Source organism: Branchiostoma lanceolatum, chromosome 9, assembly GCF_035083965.1.
Source record: "Branchiostoma lanceolatum isolate klBraLanc5 chromosome 9, klBraLanc5.hap2, whole genome shotgun sequence".
Lineage (NCBI taxonomy): Eukaryota > Metazoa > Chordata > Leptocardii > Amphioxiformes > Branchiostomatidae > Branchiostoma > Branchiostoma lanceolatum.
The window spans coordinates 2,410,591-2,434,756 of NC_089730.1; the positions used below are offsets into that span (position 1 = coordinate 2,410,591).

General features: G+C 40.8%; 1 protein-coding gene and 1 long non-coding RNA gene across 2 annotated transcripts; one reads left to right on the plus strand and one right to left on the minus strand.

Annotated features, from left to right (window-relative positions):
* Window positions 1-9,612: 9,612 nt before the first annotated feature.
* LOC136442373 (zinc finger protein 708-like) lies at window positions 9,613-14,340 on the minus strand. The gene is made up of 2 exons (XM_066439188.1): window positions 14,157-14,340; window positions 9,613-11,483 (listed from the first exon to the last, which is right to left on the minus strand). The coding sequence occupies exon 2, from the start codon at window positions 11,474-11,476 to the stop codon at window positions 10,214-10,216; it is 1,263 nt and encodes a 420-aa protein (XP_066295285.1). The 5' UTR covers window positions 11,477-11,483; window positions 14,157-14,340; the 3' UTR covers window positions 9,613-10,213.
* Window positions 14,341-19,041: 4,701 nt separating this feature from the next.
* Window positions 19,042-23,077, plus strand: LOC136442193 (uncharacterized). Its single transcript, XR_010756978.1, has 2 exons — window positions 19,042-20,692; window positions 22,880-23,077. It is a non-coding gene; the product is annotated as an uncharacterized lncRNA (long non-coding RNA).
* The last annotated feature ends 1,089 nt before the right edge of the window (window positions 23,078-24,166 follow it).

Sequence of the window (24,166 nt, forward strand, 5' to 3'; positions counted from 1 at the left end):
TGAATGAATGGTTGTATTGCATAAAAACCTCTTTAAATATTTTGAAGCCTGCTGGCTAAATTACAGGTTTTTACATGTTTATTCATACACATGGAATTACAATTATCAAGGCTACGTGTTTCTAACAAAACTAACTATATATACATATTGCACAAGAAATAATGACGAAAACAGAGAATAGTGACGAAAAGTGAAAATGAAGTGGATTCTCGTAACGTTAGTCGTAAAGAACACAATATACTGCCACTGATTTGCTTTAGACATGTGTAAAAGAAATCATCATCATCACCATTATAGCTTGTCGCTGTTTCTCTCAATAGTAGATTGTATTTTACTGCGACCGTGACAGTTTTTTGTACAATACAGTGTAGCAGTTTTGATAATGTCATAGATGTTCCTTCTGATGTGTGCAATATGTTGAAATCGTGCGGGCTGCATAAATGCATTTCGGCGTTTGGTCTGCAAACGTAAACACCCCCTTACTCTTAATAAAAACAGAAATCAATCCAACTTATTTTCGATATTGTAAAGCATGGTGAAATACATTCTCCACATCTATGTCTGTAACGTATCGTGTGGTCTGTATGAATGTATCTATAGATGTTTTGTCTGCATACGTGAAAACCCCTTTACTCTAAAAATGAAATCACTCCAAATTTCTGCTACAGTCCACCAGCTCACACAACAACGGCTGTCCGTGACTATCTTACTGCAGGGGTTACCAGGCTATGACAATCTCACAAACAAAAAACTTTTTAAGGCAGTCAAAACATACACTTCTTCTACTAAGCGTTTCAATGGTTCTTCCATTTAATTAACCCTCATCCGACCGTATGGGGTCCGTTTGGACCCCAGGCGTGTTTTACTGTGTGCCATATCAACATTTGTCGTTGGAGAAAAAAATCCTTCCATGAGTTTGTTCATGTACATGTCTTACAACTCCTGAGAATTTTTTACCGGGATTGGCCGATTTTTGCGGAAGTTATACTCTAAAGTGTGCGTGTTGTCCGCTGGGGTCCAAACGGACCCCAGATGATTTCGCATTGTTTATTACGTAATTAGAAAGAAATTCCTCATAACTCCCAAACGGTAAAATGTATCCTCACCAAATTTGCAAGGAGTGATGTTCACGTAAAGTTTTATAATTTCTGTAAATTTTTGGACGTTATGACGTAATATTACGTAATTATGACGTCATCGATGTGATTTTATAGGCTAAATAGGGAAGTCCCATAATATTGAAAGGTATTAAACAAAATAGAGTGTATTATTGATTTTAAGGTATGCCAAGGCAAGCAAGGTCAATTGCGATTACGATGACGCCAAAATGACGTCATAGAATGGGATCCCTGGGATCCGCCATCTTGGATCGGCCATTTTGAAATTTTTAAATTACATTTTTTTCCATTTATGACCCCAAATCACAAAAGAAAGTGACTGGAAACGTTAATCTAAATGTTTCTGGTTAAGAAAATACCAGGTAGTGACGGATTTGAAGGCAAAAAGCCTGTTTATACCTAAAATAAACATCTTGTCCGCCATCTTGGATTTTGAGCGATAACGTAATCAAATTAGCATAAATTATGAATAATAAATTATGAAAGTTACACCTAAATACATATGATGTTATACAGGTTGGAAAACTAGTGTGGTTGAGCAAGAGAACCTGAGAAATATCATTGTTTTTAAAAAGTTAGTGACTTTTTGTATAAAATGCCCGTCAGAAACCCGTTGCCATGGCAACAGGAAAAATGATAAACTTAAACTATTATCATGGAATTGTTACCACTAAATTTTAGGAAAAGTCACCAAGTTTGGTCATCTTATCATACGTCATTTGGCAGTTATACGATGTCAAAGTTGGCGCGGGCACTTTTAGCCCCACCAGTCTAGATAGGGTTAAAGGAAAATGCGTGTTCTCCTCATTTTCTGCATAAATTATGATAATGAGCATTAATCATCAACACCAAAAATTGTCAAAATATTCTCCATAGATTATTTTAACAGGATATGCACAATAACTACAATAAGATCCACCAGAAATATATTTGGGGGCAAAGAAAAATGGGGTCCGTTTGGACCCCATACGGCCAGATTCGTCGCAAAAATGTGTCGGTCGGATGAGGGTTAATTAAACCACCTCAGTCAACTAACCATGCGAAACTACTTAAAATCTTAATCCCTCTGTTACTGTAAGTCAAGACCTCTGACCTCTGGAACCTCTTTGACCTTTCATTAATTCTATTATAATTATTGTGTACGTTAGGAACGTATGTTTGTATATATGCGTAATATTACAATATTGTTTTTGCACTTGCTATTGGGAGGGACCGGTTAATGGACCTGCGCACAAAGCCCAGTTTGCATGTCCACTTTTTTTTCTTGTTATTATTTTTGAGAATTTTTTCCTGGTGAAATCTTTGGTCAATTTTGGCCAGTTTTCAGACAGGGGGACCAGACATGTGTTTAATTTTCAAATCCAGAAAGAAATTGTGACCTTCGACCTTTGTTGTGGTATAGAATTGCATCATTTTGGAGGGGATTTTCCCCTACTAGACCAGCGATTCCCAGCTGCAGGGGGTAAGATCAGGGTTTGTTTACGTTCAAACACGTCTAGTGCAGGAGTCGAACCCCGGCTTTTTTCCAAAAACGGCAACTAGACATGTTTAGCTGTCCAGTGGATGGAAGTTTTTGGACATTGAAATACTGTTAAGTGTACTTTGAAGCCTGTTTTTGTTCCTTGTTTTGTATATAATCTGATGGAAGTCTGTTCAACTGCTCCCTCCCCCTATGTGTGAGGCGCCCGATATCAGCTATTGCTGCCTGGGATGTCTAGTATTGCCTGTTGCAATTTGATAAAATAAAATCACTCCAAATCATATGCAATAGTGTCATATACTTTTATTACGTGCCTATTCGTGCATGTGGAGGGATAGAACAACATATCTGTAGATAATATATAATGCACTTGGAGGAAATGACAGCAGACGTTTCACAGAAGCTAAGCCGAGCGAAAGGCTAATAATAAGCTAACAGCTGCCGCTCCTAATGGTGGGGTGAGAGCTGTTTTTCAAGTTCAACCCATCAGGAATACCCGAAAGCCTTCTTGAGTTGCCAACTTCCTGTCAAAAAATGAAAGATAATGCGATAGCTTACCTTTGTATCAATTTAAAGTTCTTAATACAGATTTATTGTTAATGCATGCATTCCTTTGATACCGTAGGCAGGCTGATCTTATTCGTCTGTTTGTTGGCTCATTTACAGAGTTTGTTTCTTTTTGTTTCTGTAGCATTTGGATGCTTTAAATTTTGCAGGATTCTAAAAAGGCTAAAATCACAGCAAATAAGACTATCAGCAGGGATGAACAATAAGTGGGGAAATGAGGCCAATGGACATTTATCTGACAAATTTCCTGTCTAAAATGAAAGAGATCGAAGCTGGAGGGGCTAAATCGCTTTTCTTCCTAATACATGAAAGGCTACCTGCCACCAAACATTCAAGACCCAGAACAAAAGATACAAAAAGGAAGTTCTACTGCAGCACCAACGTCACACACCAGGGGACTCAAAATAGACCTTCATCATCCCAAGACATACACAGGCCCACAAACCAAATATCATCGTGCGCATATCTATATTCCGGACATATACGTACAGGTATTATGCAGTATTTTTTTTTATACGAAAATGGTGCATACAGGCGGATCCAACAACGAATCAGTAACAAATCCGGATAGGGAGAAACGTTATCCGGAACCTAAAATTATGACAGGAAGTTGGAACTTCAATGACAGGAAGTTGGGGAAATTCTTTCCAGTATATCTGTAGGTAACAATATTTCACAATTCAACATTTCCAAGTTCGAAACCCATTAAATACAAAACTGAAGTGATATGTGTCTAAGTAATCCATTTCGTTTCAGAATCAATCAAGAATGTATGAATTGCAACATTGATATGATAGGTTTAATTACTAAACATTATGTATATATATATATATATATATATATAGCAATACTACTAATGCAGTTGCCTTAAAAATTACAAACTAAAATGATTAATTTGAGGAGTGGTTTTCTACACATATAAGCAATTGGCTATATGTAATGATATCTATATGTTGAATATGCTCGACCTGGGTTTGGTGAATGAAAAGTATTCTCAAGAAACACATCATGACACTTGTGAACATGAAGATCTGTTTAATTCTTGGGATCTATGAAAACTTACAGTGAGCTTTACTCCTATTGGAATATGTGAAAGACAGCTCTTTTCAAATATTACTAGTAGTGCAGCAAATTATGAAGGGAATATTACCAAAATGTCCGATTCATGTCATGATAGCTGATGCAATTATGCCATCGCATTTAAAATGGAGTGAATGGAAATTCGTTTGGGTTTTTAGAACTTTATACATATCCCAGATTTATGCCAATGGCCGTAATGCAATTAAACAACATCTACCGTATTATCAAGAAAATACAACACGTAAATGTTTACTGTATCAATTTGATATGAAAAAAGTTACAAAATAAGCTTTCCAATGATATTTGCGACCTAAGTGTCACCAGAGGAACAATTAATCTAAATATTGTTTCCAAGCATTTTGTGTTAGGTTCGGATAATGAATCAAAGAACGGATAAAACAGAATACAACGATTCATTGAACAAAGTTTAACGAGCATGCTGTCTGATAACTAACGTTCGTACAGTGAAGACACGCACACCAGGTACGTAATAAAAAACATTGATAAAAAAAGTGAAATATAGAGGGGAAAATGTTAAAAGCTGGTCACCCTGGCATATAGAGATAGCTTCCAATACATTCAGGGACCTGGAGTTGCATTTACAAGCTGAGAGATCAGACTTTGAAGCTTTTAATGAGTGCATACTGTGCACAGACTTGGGGGGGGGGGGTGTCAGGTGGGGCTTAAGGGCTTATATTGCCTTCGAATTGTTTTTTTTGGGGGGGAAAGAGATTGGCTTTGGCTTCAGCTAACTCACTTGAGTCAGATGTATTAGAAATGTTTCCATTTCTGAGTTATTTTGCCATTTTTAAAACTTTTTTGGAACTTTTAGTGACAGTGCTGACAATTGTTGTATGCACTGTCATTGAATGCTTCAAAGTGTATCCTGGCAGCTTTTGAATACAACTTTAGGTGGCCAAAGTGAGGAAGAGTAACCTACTTATGTGAGGGTGAGCAGCTTTTAACTTTTTCTCCTGCTTATGTCAGTTTTTCTTGCAAAATGACATGGGACCTTTCAACTGCCACAGCCTGAGAAAAGCTCTCTGACACCTGTCTCCCAAAGTATTCCCAGGGGACCGTTCCAGGTCAGAGATCTTTGAAACTTGGGTCAGTGCTTGACAACACTTACCCGCAACATGTGACGTGATTGAAATTTGTCAATCTTGAACCTGTACGCTGTAAAGGGCCAAAGTTCACCATTACAGTCATGCGCAGAGGGTCCATTTTAATGCCAGACAGAAACCGCATGTATATGCTATTTAAAAGTAGCTGCAGGAGGCCTCTTTGTTGGAAATGTTGGTGTTTTTGAACTGGAATTGACAGGTAAGGGTTGTGGCTATTTCATTTAGTTAGAAAAACAGGGTTTTAGCCGTGTTTGAAGTGTCCGGTACACTTTGAAATAGGTGTAGTTTGGATGTGATCAGGTCTTGTGAAGGGGGGTCAAAGGTCATCTCCCCATGTTTTGATAGAATTTCACCACTTTGCGCCGGTGGAAAATCGGCGAAACTCAGTAGATTGGCACTTTAGAGGTCAGACTACGCTGCCAATGTGAGTTTTCCATGACCTAAACTTCAGGTAGGTGACTTTTGACAGCCCTTTCCTTATATGTCTACCATTGAAAGTATAGGGGCCAGGAATTGGTAGTCTTCACCCGGAAGGATGTTCCGTACAAGAATTCCAGTACGGAACGGCTTTATTCCAGTACCGAAGCTTCGTCAGCACTGGACGTCCAGAACTGAATTTGTTTCGGTACTCGAAAGTCTCAGTACTGGAGCTCCTGTGCTGACGACCACTTCCGTACTAATTGTCCAGTGCTGACAAAGGAGGCAGTTACATTTGTATATTTGCGAAGGTGCCCCTTTTTACTGTATTCTAACCACAGTAAAGTCACGCCAACCCTACTTGTAAAACAACCGTCTTCTGCCGACTTTCCGCCATGTCACTTGTAAACATTGCCCTGAAGTAGGGGCTGGCCGCGGACAGAACAAGCCGATGGCAGGGAAACCGCCGGCCCTCGACTTCAAGGACGACATCCTGCAGTACCCCAGCCTTCTGTAAGTCGCCCACAGTTCCAAGGAAACCGTACAGATAGCTCTCGTCTTGGTAGATACGAGGACGATCTACGGTGGCGTGGGGTTCGAATTCTTGGTCCGCGGCAGCCATGTTGATGACGATATTAACCCTCAGGTCTTAAGTCTTAATCAATAATTATAAGTATATGTATTAATGTAAAAAAGACTAGCAGTTCCCTTAGGAGCCTATCGTGTTTTCCAATAAGCCAAGAACAATACTTGCCTAGAATGCCACCCTCCCCTTACCCTTCACAGTGCCCTGTCTATATATAACATATACTCCACCTAGAATACAAGGTTCTCCCTTTAAAAAAAAAATCCATCACGGTATCATTTGGTAATTTTTTCATTTCATTTTTGTTGTGTATGTGCACATCAATTTTTCAAAAATCTTTTACGCCTTAGTGATTTTTATCTGATCCTCTACCGGTTTACGGTTATAACGTAATTTGAGTGGGGAGGTGAGCTAATCAGGCAGATGATATTTTTTCATGACGTCATTTATGTGACTTTATTCGTCGAACTCGAGCGTCTTAGAAGTAATATGAATATTGATTCATGCATTTCAGGAGAAGTCCTCAACCCCGGTCTAATTAAGGCTAAGTATTTCGTTTTGATTATTGTGTCACCTACATACGTATATACAGATCGACGGGATTTCTCTCTGTTAAGTTTTGTCTTTGTCTCCCTTTCAGTCTCTCTCGCTCTTTCCTGTCTCAATTAGATCAATGAGAGATCTCAAGCGCTGTTTCAGAACATTACACATCTCTTCTGACAACACACTTCGACATCAACAACATAATTAAGTACATGGACTAACTCCTGTTAATGCTGTATAAGATAGTCAAACCGTCCTTTTTCAATATCTTTGTTATTACCACCATTATTGTCATCTTTTATGTTATTGTTATTATTGTCATTTCTTGAATGTATTGTGATATTAGTTATGATTCTTTATTTGTTTTTAAATGTACTCTGGAGGTGTTGGCCTTGTAAATGATGCATCGATCCTGTTGCCAACACCTCTCTGATTTCATTCTGTGAAGTTTGATAAATGAATAAAATTAATAAAATAATGATTATGTGTAGTTAAAGTCAACCTCTCATATATATATATCCTCCAGGCTACGGACGACACCGGAGGCGTCTGCTGCTCAGTGACGTCACATCCCGCTGAAGTCTGCCTCCCATCAGCTCTACCATGTTTAACAACAGCTCTGAATATTACTTGAGACATTCCCTTTTTTGTGATAGTAGAAGTAGAAGTAGAATTTATCTAATGATAATCATATTCTTCTACATCTGTTAACTGTACTTGTATTTTGTTTTGTTGTAATTGTGACCTGCACTTAGCCAAGTGTGGCAGAAATGTGCAATAAAGGTCTTCATTCATTCATTTATGATAACAAGACTGTATTCTACGACCAAGCCAAAGCCGCCTATGTCACAAATAATGAATTCGAACCTGAAAGGTTGGGAAAAGGGGGTGCTATCATTTATTAGCTGACAGGTATTTACCATCGCCAATGCAGTTGTGATCTGGAAAATTATCAGAACACGGTCACTCCAAGAAACGCTCTTCTTCTATTTGGCAATCTGTAATATTGGCAATATTCCAAAAGGAACCAGTGATGTGCCCTGGTCCATTTACCTACTAGTACCTACCTTTGGTGATTGCTCTGAACTCTTCAATCAACCCAATCACAAGCATCATGCGTACACCCACGTTCCCCACAGCGTCCCAATAAACAGTCATTTTCCCCTGATATGCGTGTGCAAGTCTTTTGTTTGTACTGCTTCTCGGCCCCGGTTCGTCACACAGACGGCCATGAGAAAGAGAACGTATATGCATGCTGGGCGAAGCAAACTATCCTGGGAAGGAGTTAATTATTTGCGCGGGGGAGAATGCCAAACTTGCTCCCGTGGCAAAGTCGGGTCCGTGACATAACACCCCTCTGTGCAACGAAGAGGGGTAATCTGAACGCCCTAACAGTGCCAACAATAAGTTCAAACTTTGTAAATCTCCGTTTCTTATAACGTAACACCATTGTGAAACATTTTACCCCCAAAAATAGCAAACTTGCGTCTTGTTTTCAACGCGATAGTTAGACAGAAATAACTGTTAACTACCAGTGTAGGAGATCGCCCGTACTGGCGTACGCAACTACGGAGGATCTGTAATTGAATTTTATCAAGAACAGCACGAAACAAAACAAAAATGACAGAGGTGAATTCCAAAATTTATAGGTTGACCAGTATTATGCAAAAGCCAGGTTTCAGAATAAAACGGATATTGAATCGAGAACCTCACAAACACGTCCAGACAAAATATTGTCTACAAGTAAAGGGGAGCAACGTCCTTATATGGGCACCAAAACATGGACATGCAAATGTAGGCAGACCACACACAACCTACATACATCAACGGCGTGATGATGCGGGCTGTACTATGGAAGGCCCGCCCAGAGCAATGGAGGACAGGGCGAGCTCGACTAGAAGGGTAAAGGAACATCCGAGACACCTTCAAGGCCAGATGATGACAATGGGACATTAAACTTTGACCACTGCACATGCACACTCGTATCCTCGCGGTTGCTTTCACTTATTCTTAAATATTGGAATCGGAGACACGTAGTATTTTTACAAACATGCAACATTCATACATTGTTTATGGCATTATAGTCGTGTATGACTGAATAACTTCTATTAATACCCCATTTGTTTAGATAAATACGTTTTAGATGTCCTCATTCCTGACCGTGAAATGTAACGTTTTTCACCAAAGTGTTTTACTATGCCTGTCCAATGTAGATTTCGTTGCTGCAGAATAATCACATTGGTCACACTTGCTGGCGTTTTTCACCTGTGCGTGTTCTGATAGATGGAAGGATAAGTGAGACTTTTGAATTGTCCCGTACCAACATTCCCCACAGTGTGGCGTCGTGTGGCGTAAGTGGTAGAGTGCTTGACTGTCAAACAGTGGGACCTCACTGAGACGTAGGGACTGACACGTGCACCGTCATCATACTCGACTTACGAGTACATAGATTCCCCAAACATGTTAGGCTTTTAGTCAGTTTTCTTTGCAAGATGGCTTTTTAAATGGCAGTCAATTGCTGCAGAATAATCACGCTGGTCACACTTGTTGGGGTATTCACATGTGTGAGTTCTTAGCGGCTTTTATTTAAGATAACCTCTTTTTTTTACGCGTCCAAGATTTACCATCTGTGTGTTTAGCAATATGACAGAGAATCTTCGTGCTGCTTAATAATCACACTTGAAAAGTTTCTCCTAATTCTGAATTTGGTTTGATTTATTTCGATCTCTGTTAGTGATACATCACTATTCTTCCTGGAGTCCATATCAAAATTATACAAATTATAGCAACGGAAGAGTACAACAAATTAGGCATTTCAATAAACAGAATACAAACATAAGTTGAGCTCAAAGCCAGACAAATAACACGTCAAGGTACAATAAGATCAATCAAATGTACAGCATACTATACAACAAAATGTACATTTGAAATTACCAGAAAACGTGACAAAGAAAACTTAAACCTAAACTCGGAGTGGAAGAGGTCAGAGGCAAAATGATGTATAATAGTAAATCAAAACACAATTTTTAGGGTAAAAAGAGACTTCTAAAAAAAACAATACCCTCCCTCCTGTCACTTGAAAGTTTATGCACAATATTTCTTTTCTTTGTTGAAGAAAAGTGAAAATGATCCCACGTATGGTTTTTCAGCAGTATGCTTGATTTCTCATATGTTGGACTAAGGTAGCCCTTTGAGTAAAAAAATGTGCTGTACCAACACACCCCACGCAGGGAGAGCGTGTTTGGCTAGGGCGGATGGCCAGGGAGGATATTTCTGTGCATCAGAATAATTAAATTGGTCAATTTTTTAAAGGTTTTTCCCTGGTATGAGTTCTCATATGTTTTGCTAAATGAGACTTCCAATTTGTCCTGTACCCGCACTCTTCACAAATATAGCGTTTTACACCAGAGTGATTGGCTAGATGGGCGGACAAGGTAGAACTCTGTGCAGCAGAATAATCGCACTGGTCACACTTGTAGGGTTTTTCACCAGTATGAGTTCTCATGTGTTCGAATAGGTGGGACTTCCGAGCTGCCCTGTACCCGCACTCCCCACACATGTAGGGTTTCTCACCAGTATGTTTAAGTAAATGGCGGGCAAGTGTGGATTTCGCTGTAGCAGAATAATCACATTGCTCACACTTGTAGGGTCTTTCACCAGTATGAATTCTCATATGTTCGGATAACGTATACTTTTGTGCTGCCCTGTATCCACACGTCCCACATATATGAGGTTTACCAGTGTGTTTTGCTAAATGGCTGTCTAAGGTTGGTTTCTTTGCTGTAGAATAATCATGCTTGTAGGGTTTTTCACCAGCATGTGTTTTAACATGTTGGGAAAAGTGAGACTTGTGATTTGTCCTGTACCCGCACTCTCTACACATGTAGGCTTTGTCAACAGTATGTTTGGCTAGATGACGATGTAATGTGGTTTTCGTTGCAGCAGAATAATCACAATGCTCACACCTGTAGGGTTTTTCACCGGTATGGATTCTAAGATGTTGGTTTAAGTGAGACTTTTGAGTTGTCCTGTACCCACACTCCCCACACATGTAGGGTTTTTCACCAGAGTGTTTTGCTAGATGGCTGGCCAAAGTGGATTTCTTTGTGGCAGCGTAATCGCACTTGTCACACTTGTAGGGTCTCTCACCGGTATGAGTTCTCATATGTTCGGATAAGGTAGACTTCTGAACTGTCCTGTACCCGCACTCCTCACACATGTAGGGTTTCTTACCAGTGTGCTTGGCTTGATGATAATCCAAACTGCTTTTCTTTGCTGCTGAATAATCACACTGGTCACATTTGTAGGGTTTTTCACCTGTATGAGTCCTCATATGTTCGGATAGGTTATACTTTTGAGATGTCCTGTACCCACACTCCTCACAGATGTAGGGTTTCTTGTCATCAGTATGTGCTTTTGGCTGATTGTGCAAACAAGTTTTGGTTCCTGTTGCCAAATCTTCAACACCTCTTGTACCTCTGCACCATGAAACTTTAGCAGGGGACCCATGACTGGAGTTCTGAGAAACAGCAGTAGGAGACCCAACAGCCGCCTCTGCCATGTTAAACCTAATGGAAAAAGATTTAAAATTTAATGAAACATGTCAATCAATGATGTAATTAGGTAGAAGTCCTTTTTTAAGCTGATATAAACATGGAAGTTGCTTACAAATGTGTCTATTCTCCACTCCGGGATTGTAATCACATTTGAACCTGACCCACTCGTTTCTTACTGCCCACCCCCCTTATTGGGTTGTTTCAAAAAATAAAAGGAGGGGGTGTAAGAGGTCGAAAATTAACTTATGAACTACCCAACTTTCAATTTCAATTAGCTCAGACTCAATACCCTTTTTCAATCCTGATTTGATAAACCCTACCCTACTTCCAATCTAGGTTCACTCAAATACTATCCTACATAAACCCTACACTAGTTCCAATCTAGATGTACTCAAACACTACCCCAGTTTCAATCCATATTTACTCACATCCTACCCTAGTTCCAATCTAGATATACCCTTACCCTACCCTAGTTCCGATCTAGATTAACTTAAACCCTACACTAGTTCTAATCTAGATTCACTGAAACCCTACACTACTTTCAATCCATATTTACTCCAACCCGACCCTAGTTCTAATCCATATTTACTCAAACCCGACCCTAGTTTTTTTTTATAGTTTAAAAAAAATCCATATTTACTAAAACCCTACCCTAGTTCTAATCCATATTTACTCAAACCATACCCTACTTCCAATCCGTATTTACTTACACCCTACCCTACTTCCAATCCATTTTTACTCAAACCCTACCCTAGTTCCAATCCATATTTACTCAAATCCTATCCTAGTTCCAATCCAGATATACTCACACCCTACCCTATTTCCAATCCATATTTACTCAAACCCTACCCTAGTTCTAATCTAGATATACTCACACCCTACCCTATTTCCAATCCATATTTACTCAAACCCTACCCTAGTTCTAATCTAATACTTAATTCCAATAAAGATTTGGTCCAATTCTTCCCTAGTTCTAATCATTAATTGCTCACACTCTACCCTAGTGCAGAACCTTGCTTAAGGCTACCTTAAACATATAATGGCTTTCCGGAAAGGGGGGGGGGGCGTTTGCTAGTGGGGTGGGCTACGTACCCATTCTGGGCCACAAGAATATGCATGGCGGTTTGCACCCACTATTTCGAGCCCTGCTAGTAGGGGTGTACCCACTGTACATGAACCCCCAGGGTTTGTTTTTTCTAACATGGAAGGCACTGTGCTGTTATTGGCAGTCAGGCCTACAAGGAGCAGGGTGGATGTTAGTCAATGTACAATCTTGACGGAAAGACAGGAATAACAGAAACACTATACAATGTACACACGCACACAAACATACATGTACACACACATATGTACACACACACAAACAAACTCTCACACGCGCACAATCACACACACACACACACACACACACACACACACACACACACACACACACACACACACACACACACACATGCACACACAAAATCAAACATACAGGGCCAACATGCATACAAACTCTCTCTTAGTAAGTGTGTCCGGGGCACCCCACTCAAAAAAAAATGTTAATTCACCCCTCTAAAATCTTTTTGAGGACTTTTAAGGGACAAACTATGGAGGCTGTCGATAACATGAACAGTGCTGTACCGGGACCCAGTTTTTTCTCAATTAAATTCCATTACTAGTAATAAAGGGCATGTATAGCCTTAGGGCCCAGAAAGGGTACACACATCTAATCCTGTCTTTTCTATACCTAATCCATAGAATCCAAACGTAACACCCCCTCTTCACATGTTTTATTTGGAACAGTCCAGTCCCAGCAATCATCAATCTATACAAATAATAATTTGTAAACGTTTGCCACACATGTATGACCTGGATATTTGTTTGCCCTTCTCAAGTGTTTCTATTATGTAGTTCTGTCTCATTGTGGTGATAGTAACAGTACTGTTATCTTGCAGATCTTGCTACCTGGATATCTATTATTCATTGATGGCTCTGTAATTATGTGTAATCTGTCCTCTATTTAGCAGCGTACTCTCCCTGCTAGTGTAATGGGAACAGTCCTAATCCCAAAGCATCTCTGTTTTTTTAACTAGTTTGGAAAAAAACAACATTACGGTATTTTATAGTATGCATGAGTTACCTGTAACATATGGTGACTTAAATAGGGACCAATGACAAAGGACTAAGTTGGTATTTTGGAAAAATAGCAAGGTCACAATATATCATATGTCTGAAAACGATCAAAATGTTGAGAAAATTTAATACATTTGTACTAAGGGATGTCCATTTTTCTGTCCAGTCTGTTTTTGATCAAATATCGGTAATCTGTAACTAACATGTAAAACTAAGTCATTAAGAAACTGCTACATTACTCGGGAGGGGGGGGGGGCGTTGTTACTTTTTGGCTGACGTCAAAGCTCAGAATATGGAGTACTGAGAAAAGGAACTTATCTTAGTTTCTTAATTCTACCTTAAAAATTCTTCTTCACGCTCACCACTGCGCAACGCAAATCTGAGGTAAGCCCTGCAATATGTTGCGTATGCCTCACTCACAGTTTGCTTAATCGCCCCTCCCTCCCATTTTTCTTAGCCAGAAAAGTCTTACATTTTCGTACTAATGTGACTCATTTACCAGAAAAATTACCTATACCTACTAAACTTTACGCCATGACAGTCATTTTGTATATTTCACGTTCTTACCTGCCTCCAGTGCCGATTTTTACCTCCACAAAATCTTACAAGCGTTTTCTTCCTCTGCAGTGAAGCAAGGGTCAAAGGTTTAAAGGTGTTGTGAGGTGAAAGGTCATCTATGTGTTCACCTTTCACCCATTGCTGCTGCAAAGCTAAGTAACGGGCGTACATGATTGTGTAGACTCTCTGAGGTAAAAATCAACTCTCGAAGCAGGTAAGAACGCGAAATATGCTACGTATTGTACTGTCATGAAATATGGGAGTTTTATGTAGTTTCTGTGGTAATATACAAATTGAGGATGACTGCTTAACCTTTTTTTGTGTTGGTATTATAACGTGGGGATCCCATACTAGTCCGACATATGTTCCAGGCAAACCGCATAGTCTTTTCGTAAAGGTGCGTGTCTGTGTGTGTGTGTGAGACACTGAACCCACGTTACATGGGCTTAACAGGCGTGAATTTCTCATATGATTAGCGCTATGCGCAGAAGAGAGCAGAAGCGACAGTTGTTTTTCCGGCGGAGTTTCCATGTAGGACATCACGAAATCGCCGGCGAATGCACCCGGATACACGGCGACATGCCGACCTGCGTGCCGATTACCGGCGCTACGAACGTCCCTTGTAAGACATCACGAAATCGCCGGCGAATGCACCCGGATACACGGCGACATGACGACCTGCGTGCCGATTACCGGCGCTACGAACGTCCCTTGCTCGCATGTAAATGTTGCCCGACTTGTGTGGGTCCAAATCACGAAATCGCCGGCGAATGCACCCAGACACACGGCGACATGCCGACCTGTGTGCCGATTACCGGTGCTACGAACGTCCCTTGCTCGCACGTAAATGTTGCCCGACGAGCGAAGGAATAGGCATCGCTACTCTAAGGCTTGTGGTATAAGTGGTACACGGTGGTATAGGTGGTTTTCATACTTAGACGAGTTAAGGAATAGGCAGCGCTACTCTAAGGCTTGTGGTATAAGTGGTACACGGTGGTATAGGTGGTTTTCATACTGAGACGAGCTAAGGAATGGGCAGCGCTACTCTAAGGCTTGTGGTATAAGTGGTACACGGTGGTATAGGTGGTTTAGATACTGAGACGAGCGAAGGAATAGGCATCGCTACTCTAAGGCTTGTGGTATAAGTGGTACACAGTGGTATAGGTGGTTTTCATACTGAGACGAGCGAAGGAATGGGTAGCGCTACTCTTAGGCTTGTGGTATAAGTGGTACACGGTGGTATAGGTGGTTTTTTATACTGAGACGAGCTAAGGAATGGGCAGCGCTACTCTAAGGCTTGTGGTATAAGTGGTACACGGTGGTATAGGTGGTTTTCATACTGAGACGAGCTAAGGAATGGACAGCGCTACTCTAAGGCTTGTGGTATAAGTGGTACATAGTGGTATAGGTGGTTTTCATACTGAGACGAGCGAAGGAATAGGCATCGCTACTCTAAGGCTTGTGGTATAAGTGGTACACGCTGGTATAGGTAGTTTTCATACTGAGACGAGCGAAGGAATGGGCAGCGCTACTCTAAGGCTTGTGGTATAAGTGGTACACGGTGGTATAGATCGTTTTCATACTGAGACGAGTGAAGGAATAGGCATCGCTACTCTCAGGCTTGTGGTATAAGTGGTACACGGTGGTATAGGTGGTTTTCATACTGAGACGAGCTAAGGAATGGGCATCGCTACTCTAAGGCTTGTGGTATAAGTGGTACACGGTGGTATAGGTGGTTTTAATACTGAGACGAGCCAAGGAATAGGCATCGCTACTCTAAGGCTTGTGGTATAAGTGGTACACGGTGGTATAGGTGGTTTTCATACTGAGACGGGCGAAGGAATAGGCATTGCTACTCTAAGGCTTGTGGTATAAGTGGTACACGGTGGTATAGGTGGTTTTCATACTGAGACGAGCGAAGGAATGGGCAGCGCTACTCTAAGGCTTGTGGTATAAGTGGTACACGGTGGTATAGGTGGTTTTCATACTGAGACGAGCTAAGGAAATGGCAGCGCTACTCTAAGGCTTGTGGTATAAGTGGTACACGGTGCTATAGGTGGTTTTCATCATATAAAACCGTGTACCACTTATGGCTTGTGGTATAAGTGGTACACGGTGGTATAGGTGGTTTTCTTACTTAGACGAGTGAAGGAATAGGCAGCGCTACTCTAAGGGTTGTGGTATAAGTGGTACACGGTGGTATATGTGTTTCATACTTAGACGAGTGACGGAATAAGCATCGCTACTCTCAGGCTTGTGGTATAAGTGGTACACGGTGGTATAGGTGGTTTTCATACTGAGACGAGCTAAGGAATGGGCAGCGCTACTCTAAGGCTTGTGGTATAAGTGGTACACGGTGCTATAGGTGGTTTTCATCATATACCACCGTGTACCACTTATGGCTTGAGGTATATGTGGTACACGGTGGTATAGGTGGTTTACTTACTTAGACGAGTGAAGGAATAGGAAGCGCTACTCTAAGGCTTGTGGTATAAGTGGTACACGGTGGTATAGGTATTTCATACTTAGACGAGTGACGGAATAAGCATCGCTACTCTAAGGCTTGTGGTATAAGTGGTACACGGTGGTATAGGTGGTTTTCATCATATACAACCGTGTACCACTTATGGCTTGTGGTAAAAGTGGTACACGGTGGTATAGGTGTTTCATACTTAGACGAGTGAAGGACTAGGCAGCGCTATACTCTAAGGCTTGTGGTATAAGTGGTACACGGTGGTATAGGTGGTTTTCATCATATACCACCTTGTACCACTCATGGCTTGTGGTACAAGTGGTACACGGTGGTATAGGATGAAAACCACCTATACCACCGTGTACCACTTATACCACAAGCCTTAAAGTAGCGCTGCCTATTCCTTCACTCGTCTAAGTATGAAACACCTATACCACCGTGTACCACTTATACCACAAGCCATGAGTGGTACACGGTGGTATATGATGAAAACCACCTATACCACCGAGTACCACTTATACCACAAGCCTAAGAGTAGCGCTGCCTATTCCTTCACTCGTCTAAGTATGAAAACCACCTATACCACCGTGTACCACTTATACCACAAGCCATAAGTGGTCAACGGTGGTATATGATGAAAACCACCTATACCACCGTGTACCACTTATACCACAAGCCTAAGAGTAGCGATGCCTATATCTTCGCTCGTCTCAGTATGAAAACCACCTATACCACCGTGTACCTCTTATACCACAAGCCATAAGTGGTACACGGTGGTATATGATGAAAACCACCTATACCACCGAGTACCACTTATACCACAAGCCTAAGAGTAGCGCTGCCTATTCCTTCACTCGTCTAAGTATGAAAACCACCTATACCACCGTGTACCACTTATACCACAAGCCTAAGAGTAGCGCTGCCTATTCCTTCACTCGTCTAAGTATGAAAACCACCTATACCACCGTGTACCACTTATACTACAAACCTAAGAGTAGCGATGCCTACTCCTTCGCTCGTCTCAGTATGAAAACCACCTATACCACCGTGTACCACTTATACCACAAGCCTTAGAGTTGCTCTGCCTATTCCTTCACTCGTCTCAGTATGAAAACCACCTATTCCACCGTGTACCACTTATACCACAAGCCATAAGTGGTACACGGTGGTATATGATGAAAACCACCTATACCACCGAGTACCACTTATACCACAAGCCTAAGAGAAGCGCTGCCTATTCCTTCACTCGTCTAAGTATGAAAACCACCTATACCACTATGTACCGCTTATACTACAAACCTAAGAGTAGCGATGCCTATTCCTTCGCTCGTCTCAGTATGAAAACCACCTATACCACCGTGTACCACTTATACCACAAGCCTTAGAGTAGCGCTGCCAATTTCTTCGCTCGTCTCAGTATGAAAACCACCTATACCACCGCGTACCGCTTATACCACAAGCCATAAGTGGTACACGGTGGTATATGATGAAAACCACCTATACCACCGTGTACCACTTATACCACAAGCCTAAGAGTAGCGCTGCCTTTTCCTTCGCTCGTCTCAGTATGAAAACCACCTATACCACCGTGTACCTCTTATACCACAAGCCTTAGAGTAGCGCCGCCCATTCCTTCGCTCGTCTCAGTATGAAAACCACCTATACCACTGTGTACCACATATACCACAAGCCTTAGAGTATCGATGCCTATTCCTTCGCTCGTCGGGCAACATTTACGTCGGGCAAGGGACGTTCGTAGCGCCGGTAATTGGCACACAGGTCGGCATGTCGCCGTGTGTCTGGGTGCATTCGCCGGCGATTTCCAGATGTGGACCCACACAAGTCGGGCGACATGTACGTGCGAGCAAGGGACGTTCGTAGCGCCGGTAAATGGCACGCAGGTCGGTATGTCGCCGCGTATCCGGGTGAATTCGCCAGCGATTTCGTGATGTCTTACATGGAAGCTCCGCCTATCTTGGCGCATCCAAGCCACTCTGGATAACTCAGAAATATCCGTCCATGGTACGCGAGAAAGACTTCTACTTAAATCAGGCCAAGAAAACAAAACTCCCATCTATGTGAGAGACAGCTAGCTAAAAAATACGAAACAGATTAAACAACATAGCACGATATCTAAAAAAAAAGGTACTACTGCAATGGAATTGAAACAAGAAGTAATGACATTAAAATTCTCCGGGCCACATTCTTGCCATGTCAAGCCAAACAACCTATTGATGTCCCTGAAAAACTGTGAATGAATTTAATGCATACTTACTTCTATTGGCTCTAGACTGGCTGCAGCTTTGACGGGTGCATACAGAGTCTTTGCACTGGCACAGTTGTCTTTTAAATTCGAAAATATTTCCTCTGAGTTCACATACAAGCGGCTGATGAGCCTCTCTTTGAGGAAAGGCACTGGACTGGATGTGGTGAGCAGTAGGCTCCTTCGGCATGCTGCCCTAGCCCCAGGTCCCCTCACTTACATTTATAGCCTACCCCTCTCTTTAGGTGAAGTCCCGAAGGACTGGAAGAGAGCCAAGGTTACACCCTTATCTACAGATGGGGACAAAAGCAGATGAGATGTATAGGCCGATCTCAATTTTACTATCTTTTATGAAATGTTTTTAGAAGGCCGTTCATACTCAGATATATGCTTATAATTACTGCAAGGATCATAAAATAGTCAACAAGTTCCAGTTTTTGTTCAGACCTAAATCTTCCACCACGACACCATTCACTCATGTTACTGACCCCATCATCGAAAACACGGAGAAGGGTCTTGTAACCGGAGCAATTGATATCAATAAAGCTTTTGATACGGTATGCCATAAGGTCCTTCGGCACTTCACGTAAGCTGTGATCAAGTACAGAGCAATTGTATGTCAATTTCTGGCACCAGTTTGGAAGTGGTCTCTAGCTACAAGTACCTTGGCGTTTGGCTTGACCACTGCTTAACATGGCAAATTAACATCGACAAGTTATGCAATGATGTGTCGTCCAGACTGGGATTTCTAAAGGCGCCTTATTCCATGTCTGCCACAACGCACTCTTGTAATGTTGTTCAACTGTATAGTTTTATCTAAAATGGACCAGTGCGATGTGATATGGGGCAACTGTGGAAAGTGTCCGTCCGACACACTACAAAAAACTCCAGAACCGGGCAGCTAGACGTATTTTTGGCCCACCATGTTCAAATCATGTTGGGGATGATGAGTTATCTGCCTTAGGCTGGAAGACCTCAGCATCCAGGAAAACTTGCACCTGCTACAATTAATGTACAGGGCAGTCAAGAATGAACTTCAGAGTACATCGATGGCTTTAGAGGACATCTGAATCTCACAGCTATCCCACTAGACACAGTCTGAATCTATCCCTGAAACTGCGGCTAGTACGCCTTGAATGTGGAAAGCGCAAATTCTCTTAGAGAGGTGCTATCGGATGGAACCGTCTGCCACAATCTAAAAAGTCTTGTACGTACATGTCTGTTTTTAAAACCAGATGCAAAACTTGACCTCTGACCCCTCAATAACGACCAGGGACGGATTGGACTGTGATTTGGATTATCATTGTTATTATTGTTATCATTTGTCTATTATTGTTTTGTTGTCATTACTATCTATTATATGTTTATTTTCTGTTTGTATGACACTGTATGCACAGTATTTGTTTTATTTTATCTGTAACACAGGGCTTCACTGAATAGCAGTGCCAATCACTGAGCTTGACAACCCTGGATTAAGATGGCAGAAATGAAATAAATAGAAATGTTTCATCATAAAAGACTACCTTCCTTCATTTTCCAACCCTCACCTGATGGTTATCTTTCAATGTTACCATTACACATTGATACTGGAAAAGATCAAATGAAAGATTCAACTAAAGAATTTCACTCGGGTCAAAACCTACTGGTGTTACAGCCCAAAATCTCCACTCTCATGGTGATGTGCCAAACCCAGGACTGAACCACGAAACGCACATTTTTGGCATCAACTGGGTTGTTCAGTAGGTTCGTGACAGGGCTGGTTCTGTCGAAGTTACCTGGAAAGACCTGAAAGTTTAACGGATAATTCAGGTGAGGCTATTTTCAACATTTACATAATATGTACAGCATATTTTATTCAGCTCTAGATTATTATCACTGCCAATGACCTAACAGTCGTACTTTCCGTCGCAGACTTACAGTATCGAAAGCACAAATTAAAGAAATGGATCAAATTGCTCTGCTATGCAAAATCTTCAGAACAAAATTAATGGTTTTGGTCCCTTCGTGGGATTGTGTTTTGATTATAATTAAAAATAATTTGATTTTTAGAAATACCATTTCTGATCCATCGTTGTCAGCATATGTCTTCCAACTAATCCGGTTTGTACTGTACTGGAGTTTGTATGACGTCACCCACTGGTCGGCATCAGACCGACCTTGAATGATTGTACCCATGACGCGCTTCATTCCCCCTAAAGCCACCTGAAAAGAAATACACATTTTTTTCAGTATAAAACTCAAAATAAGAAACAAAAACAGCAGATCTTGAGACATACCCTTTATTCTGGAATTAGGTCACATTGACGGATCCTGATTTTGCAGTGAGATATTCTCAGTGCAACAAATGCACAAATCTCAAAAATTTATAAATCCCAATTTCGAAAGTATTTTCCTGGTCAACATTTGGGACCGTATGGAACCGGTGTTTTTCGGCAAGAAGCCCCGTCCAATCAGGCTCCCCCAATGAAGTAAACTAATCATAAGGAGTTCTTCAACGAGTGCCTTCGGCCAAGTTAATCTATTCAAGATTGTCTGAAAAGAACTTCTAAATTCCTATGACTTACATACCTGGTCAAAGTATTGTATTGGTAGAAAATAGCCATTTTTCGAACAGGAGATAACATTGATTGGTAAGTTTATAAAGGTGTATGCCTCGTTACCTGCAACCATTGCCCGATGCCATTGTGCTGTGATACCCAGGCGAATCCGTTTAACCGCCCGTAGCAAACACAGGCGAACGAGGATCCATGATGCTGCCATCAGGTATGGCACCAGATTCCATCCCAAGTGGATCAGTACAGGCTAGGAGACAGGACAAGAACTAGATTTAAGTCAGTTTTTACGCCCTTATTAAGTCACGAACAGAAGGGAATACGTTTAACAATCTTCAGTGATGAAATCTCACTGAAGATTAATTATCGGGGAAAAGAAATGCAAGATCAGTTATACCCTACCTCAAATGCAATGCTACTAATGTTTAGACATTGCGCTGATGTAATAATGAAATATTATCTTAACACATAGAACGACAGTTTCATTGGTGAACGTCTCAAATCTGCATCAAATGGTAAATATAATGTTGCGGTTTTGCAACAAATATGAATTTGGAATGTTTATGATATAAATCGAAAAAGGCTAAGAACTTTAGACATAGATAAATTTGCGTAATATGTACTATTATCAAGTAAAAGACACAGCACTAACGAAAGACGCGAGACTTAAATGGCATGCATTTCATAGGCAATATGCAAGATTCCTTCTCCATAAAAATATAGTTCAAATATAAACCTACCTTGACATTGTTAGAGCTTCTAACATAGTCCGAAATATCACATCTGCATCAGTCCAATATTTGACCTCCTTTTAGGTAAAATCACAGAGCAACGACGCAAGGCAATAATAACTTATTTCATGCACAAAATATACATGTAGGGTCACCTGAAACATAAAGTGATTCAGACTGCTACCCTTATACTTTATCGTGGATTGTATTTTGAATATGATTCAAAATCCAATTTTTCTTCAAATGTCAATTGCAAGATAAAACTAGTTCTCACTAAATTCTGCAAACATTCCTTTGATGGTAGGTAGAATTGTGTATACTGGGTCTAAATTTGAAGCTGAGACAAATAAATAATAAGAGATTGCCATCTTCAGCGTTTGGCACACATTACGGTTCATAACGACCCTCAAACTCGATATTGGTTCGAGGTTTCCATAAGACATGAAATTTACTTTTAAAAAGTTCCAAAGCTATAATGGAAAGGCAAAAAAGGTTAGCCTTTTAAGCCGAAATTTTGATTTTATGAAATGTTTGATGACATGTTCAGAATCGTCCTCAATCATGCCAATTTTCGACAGTTTTCGACAAATCTTCCTTACATACTACATACAACAGAGCTTTTTCTCTTTATATACTAGAAGTGGATGAAGAAGATACAAGCTGGCAAAGATAGTAATGTTTCGACTTTGTAATACTCGTAACTACAATTGCAGGTTGGCAGGAATCATGACGACTAAAATCTAAAGGCGAGGATGCAGTGACGCTACTATCAGGCATGGCACCGGATTCCACACCAACTGGATGTGGACAGACTGGGAGGACTGGCCCCACTTCGACACTTTACTCACCTAGAGCTGACAGATCAAATATTTGAAACCATTAGCAAAGAGAGTTCATGATGTCAGAAACTATACGTGTCTATATTTCTTTATCTTAGCTGCTTACATTTAGGCTAGTTGTATTAAACATACACATTTTATAGCTGCGCATCTTTGGGCCTTGTTTGAGCGAATCGATGTGTTCTCACAATACAACGACTCTTAGGAAAAAGTGCCGTCTGATTTTTCATAAAAGACTACGTGCTGTTTTGTTCCCATCCCTACGTTTATATTTGATATTTTTCTATTTCTGAAATGATTATGAAATAGAATGAAATAGAAATTCTAGTTGAAGATGTTTGGAATATTTAGCCACATCTGGACTAGGTGGAAACCTACTTATGTTACAGCCCACAATCTCCGCCCTCATGGCAATAGCACTGTACCAGGACTGAACCACGAAACGCACATGAGTGGCATCAACCGAGTTGTTCAGTAGGTTTGTGACAGGGGTATTCCTGTCGACGTTCCCCGGAAAGACCTGGAAGGTAACGGATACTTAAGATGAGGGTTTCTTCTATTCTTTTTTTTTATCATAGTTTATTTAGCTCTAGCTATAACAGAAAATCTTTATCACTGTCAATGATCAAATAGTTTCTGTACATTCCGCCCAATACCAACCCTATCGATAGCGCAAACAAATTTAATGCATCAAAGCCACCCTGCTATATTAAATGTGGTATTTTGTTTAATCTAGAAAACAAACATATCGATATCTTGATTTCTACACACCATTTCTGACCCATAACTGTCGGCATATGTCGTCCAAGTCATCCGATTTATGCTGTACTGGAGTTTGTATGACGTCACCCACTGGCCATAAGAATAGCGACCCTGAATGATGGTGCCCATGACGCGCTTGATTCCACCTAAATACACCTGAAAGGCAATTCACATGTAGTCGATTTTAGAATGTAAAATATGAAGCAAAAAGAGCACTAGAAATATCTATCTCTTGAGCACAAAAAATGTATGCTGAAACTACTCTAGACCATATTGTCAAAAGTCAAAGTTACATTACAGCCTCTGAAAGATTTTCCTGGCCGACATTCAGAACCACAGGAAAGTGTTGCGGCAATTAGTAAAACAATTCAGTCAGGCTGCTCTGATGAAGAAAACTAA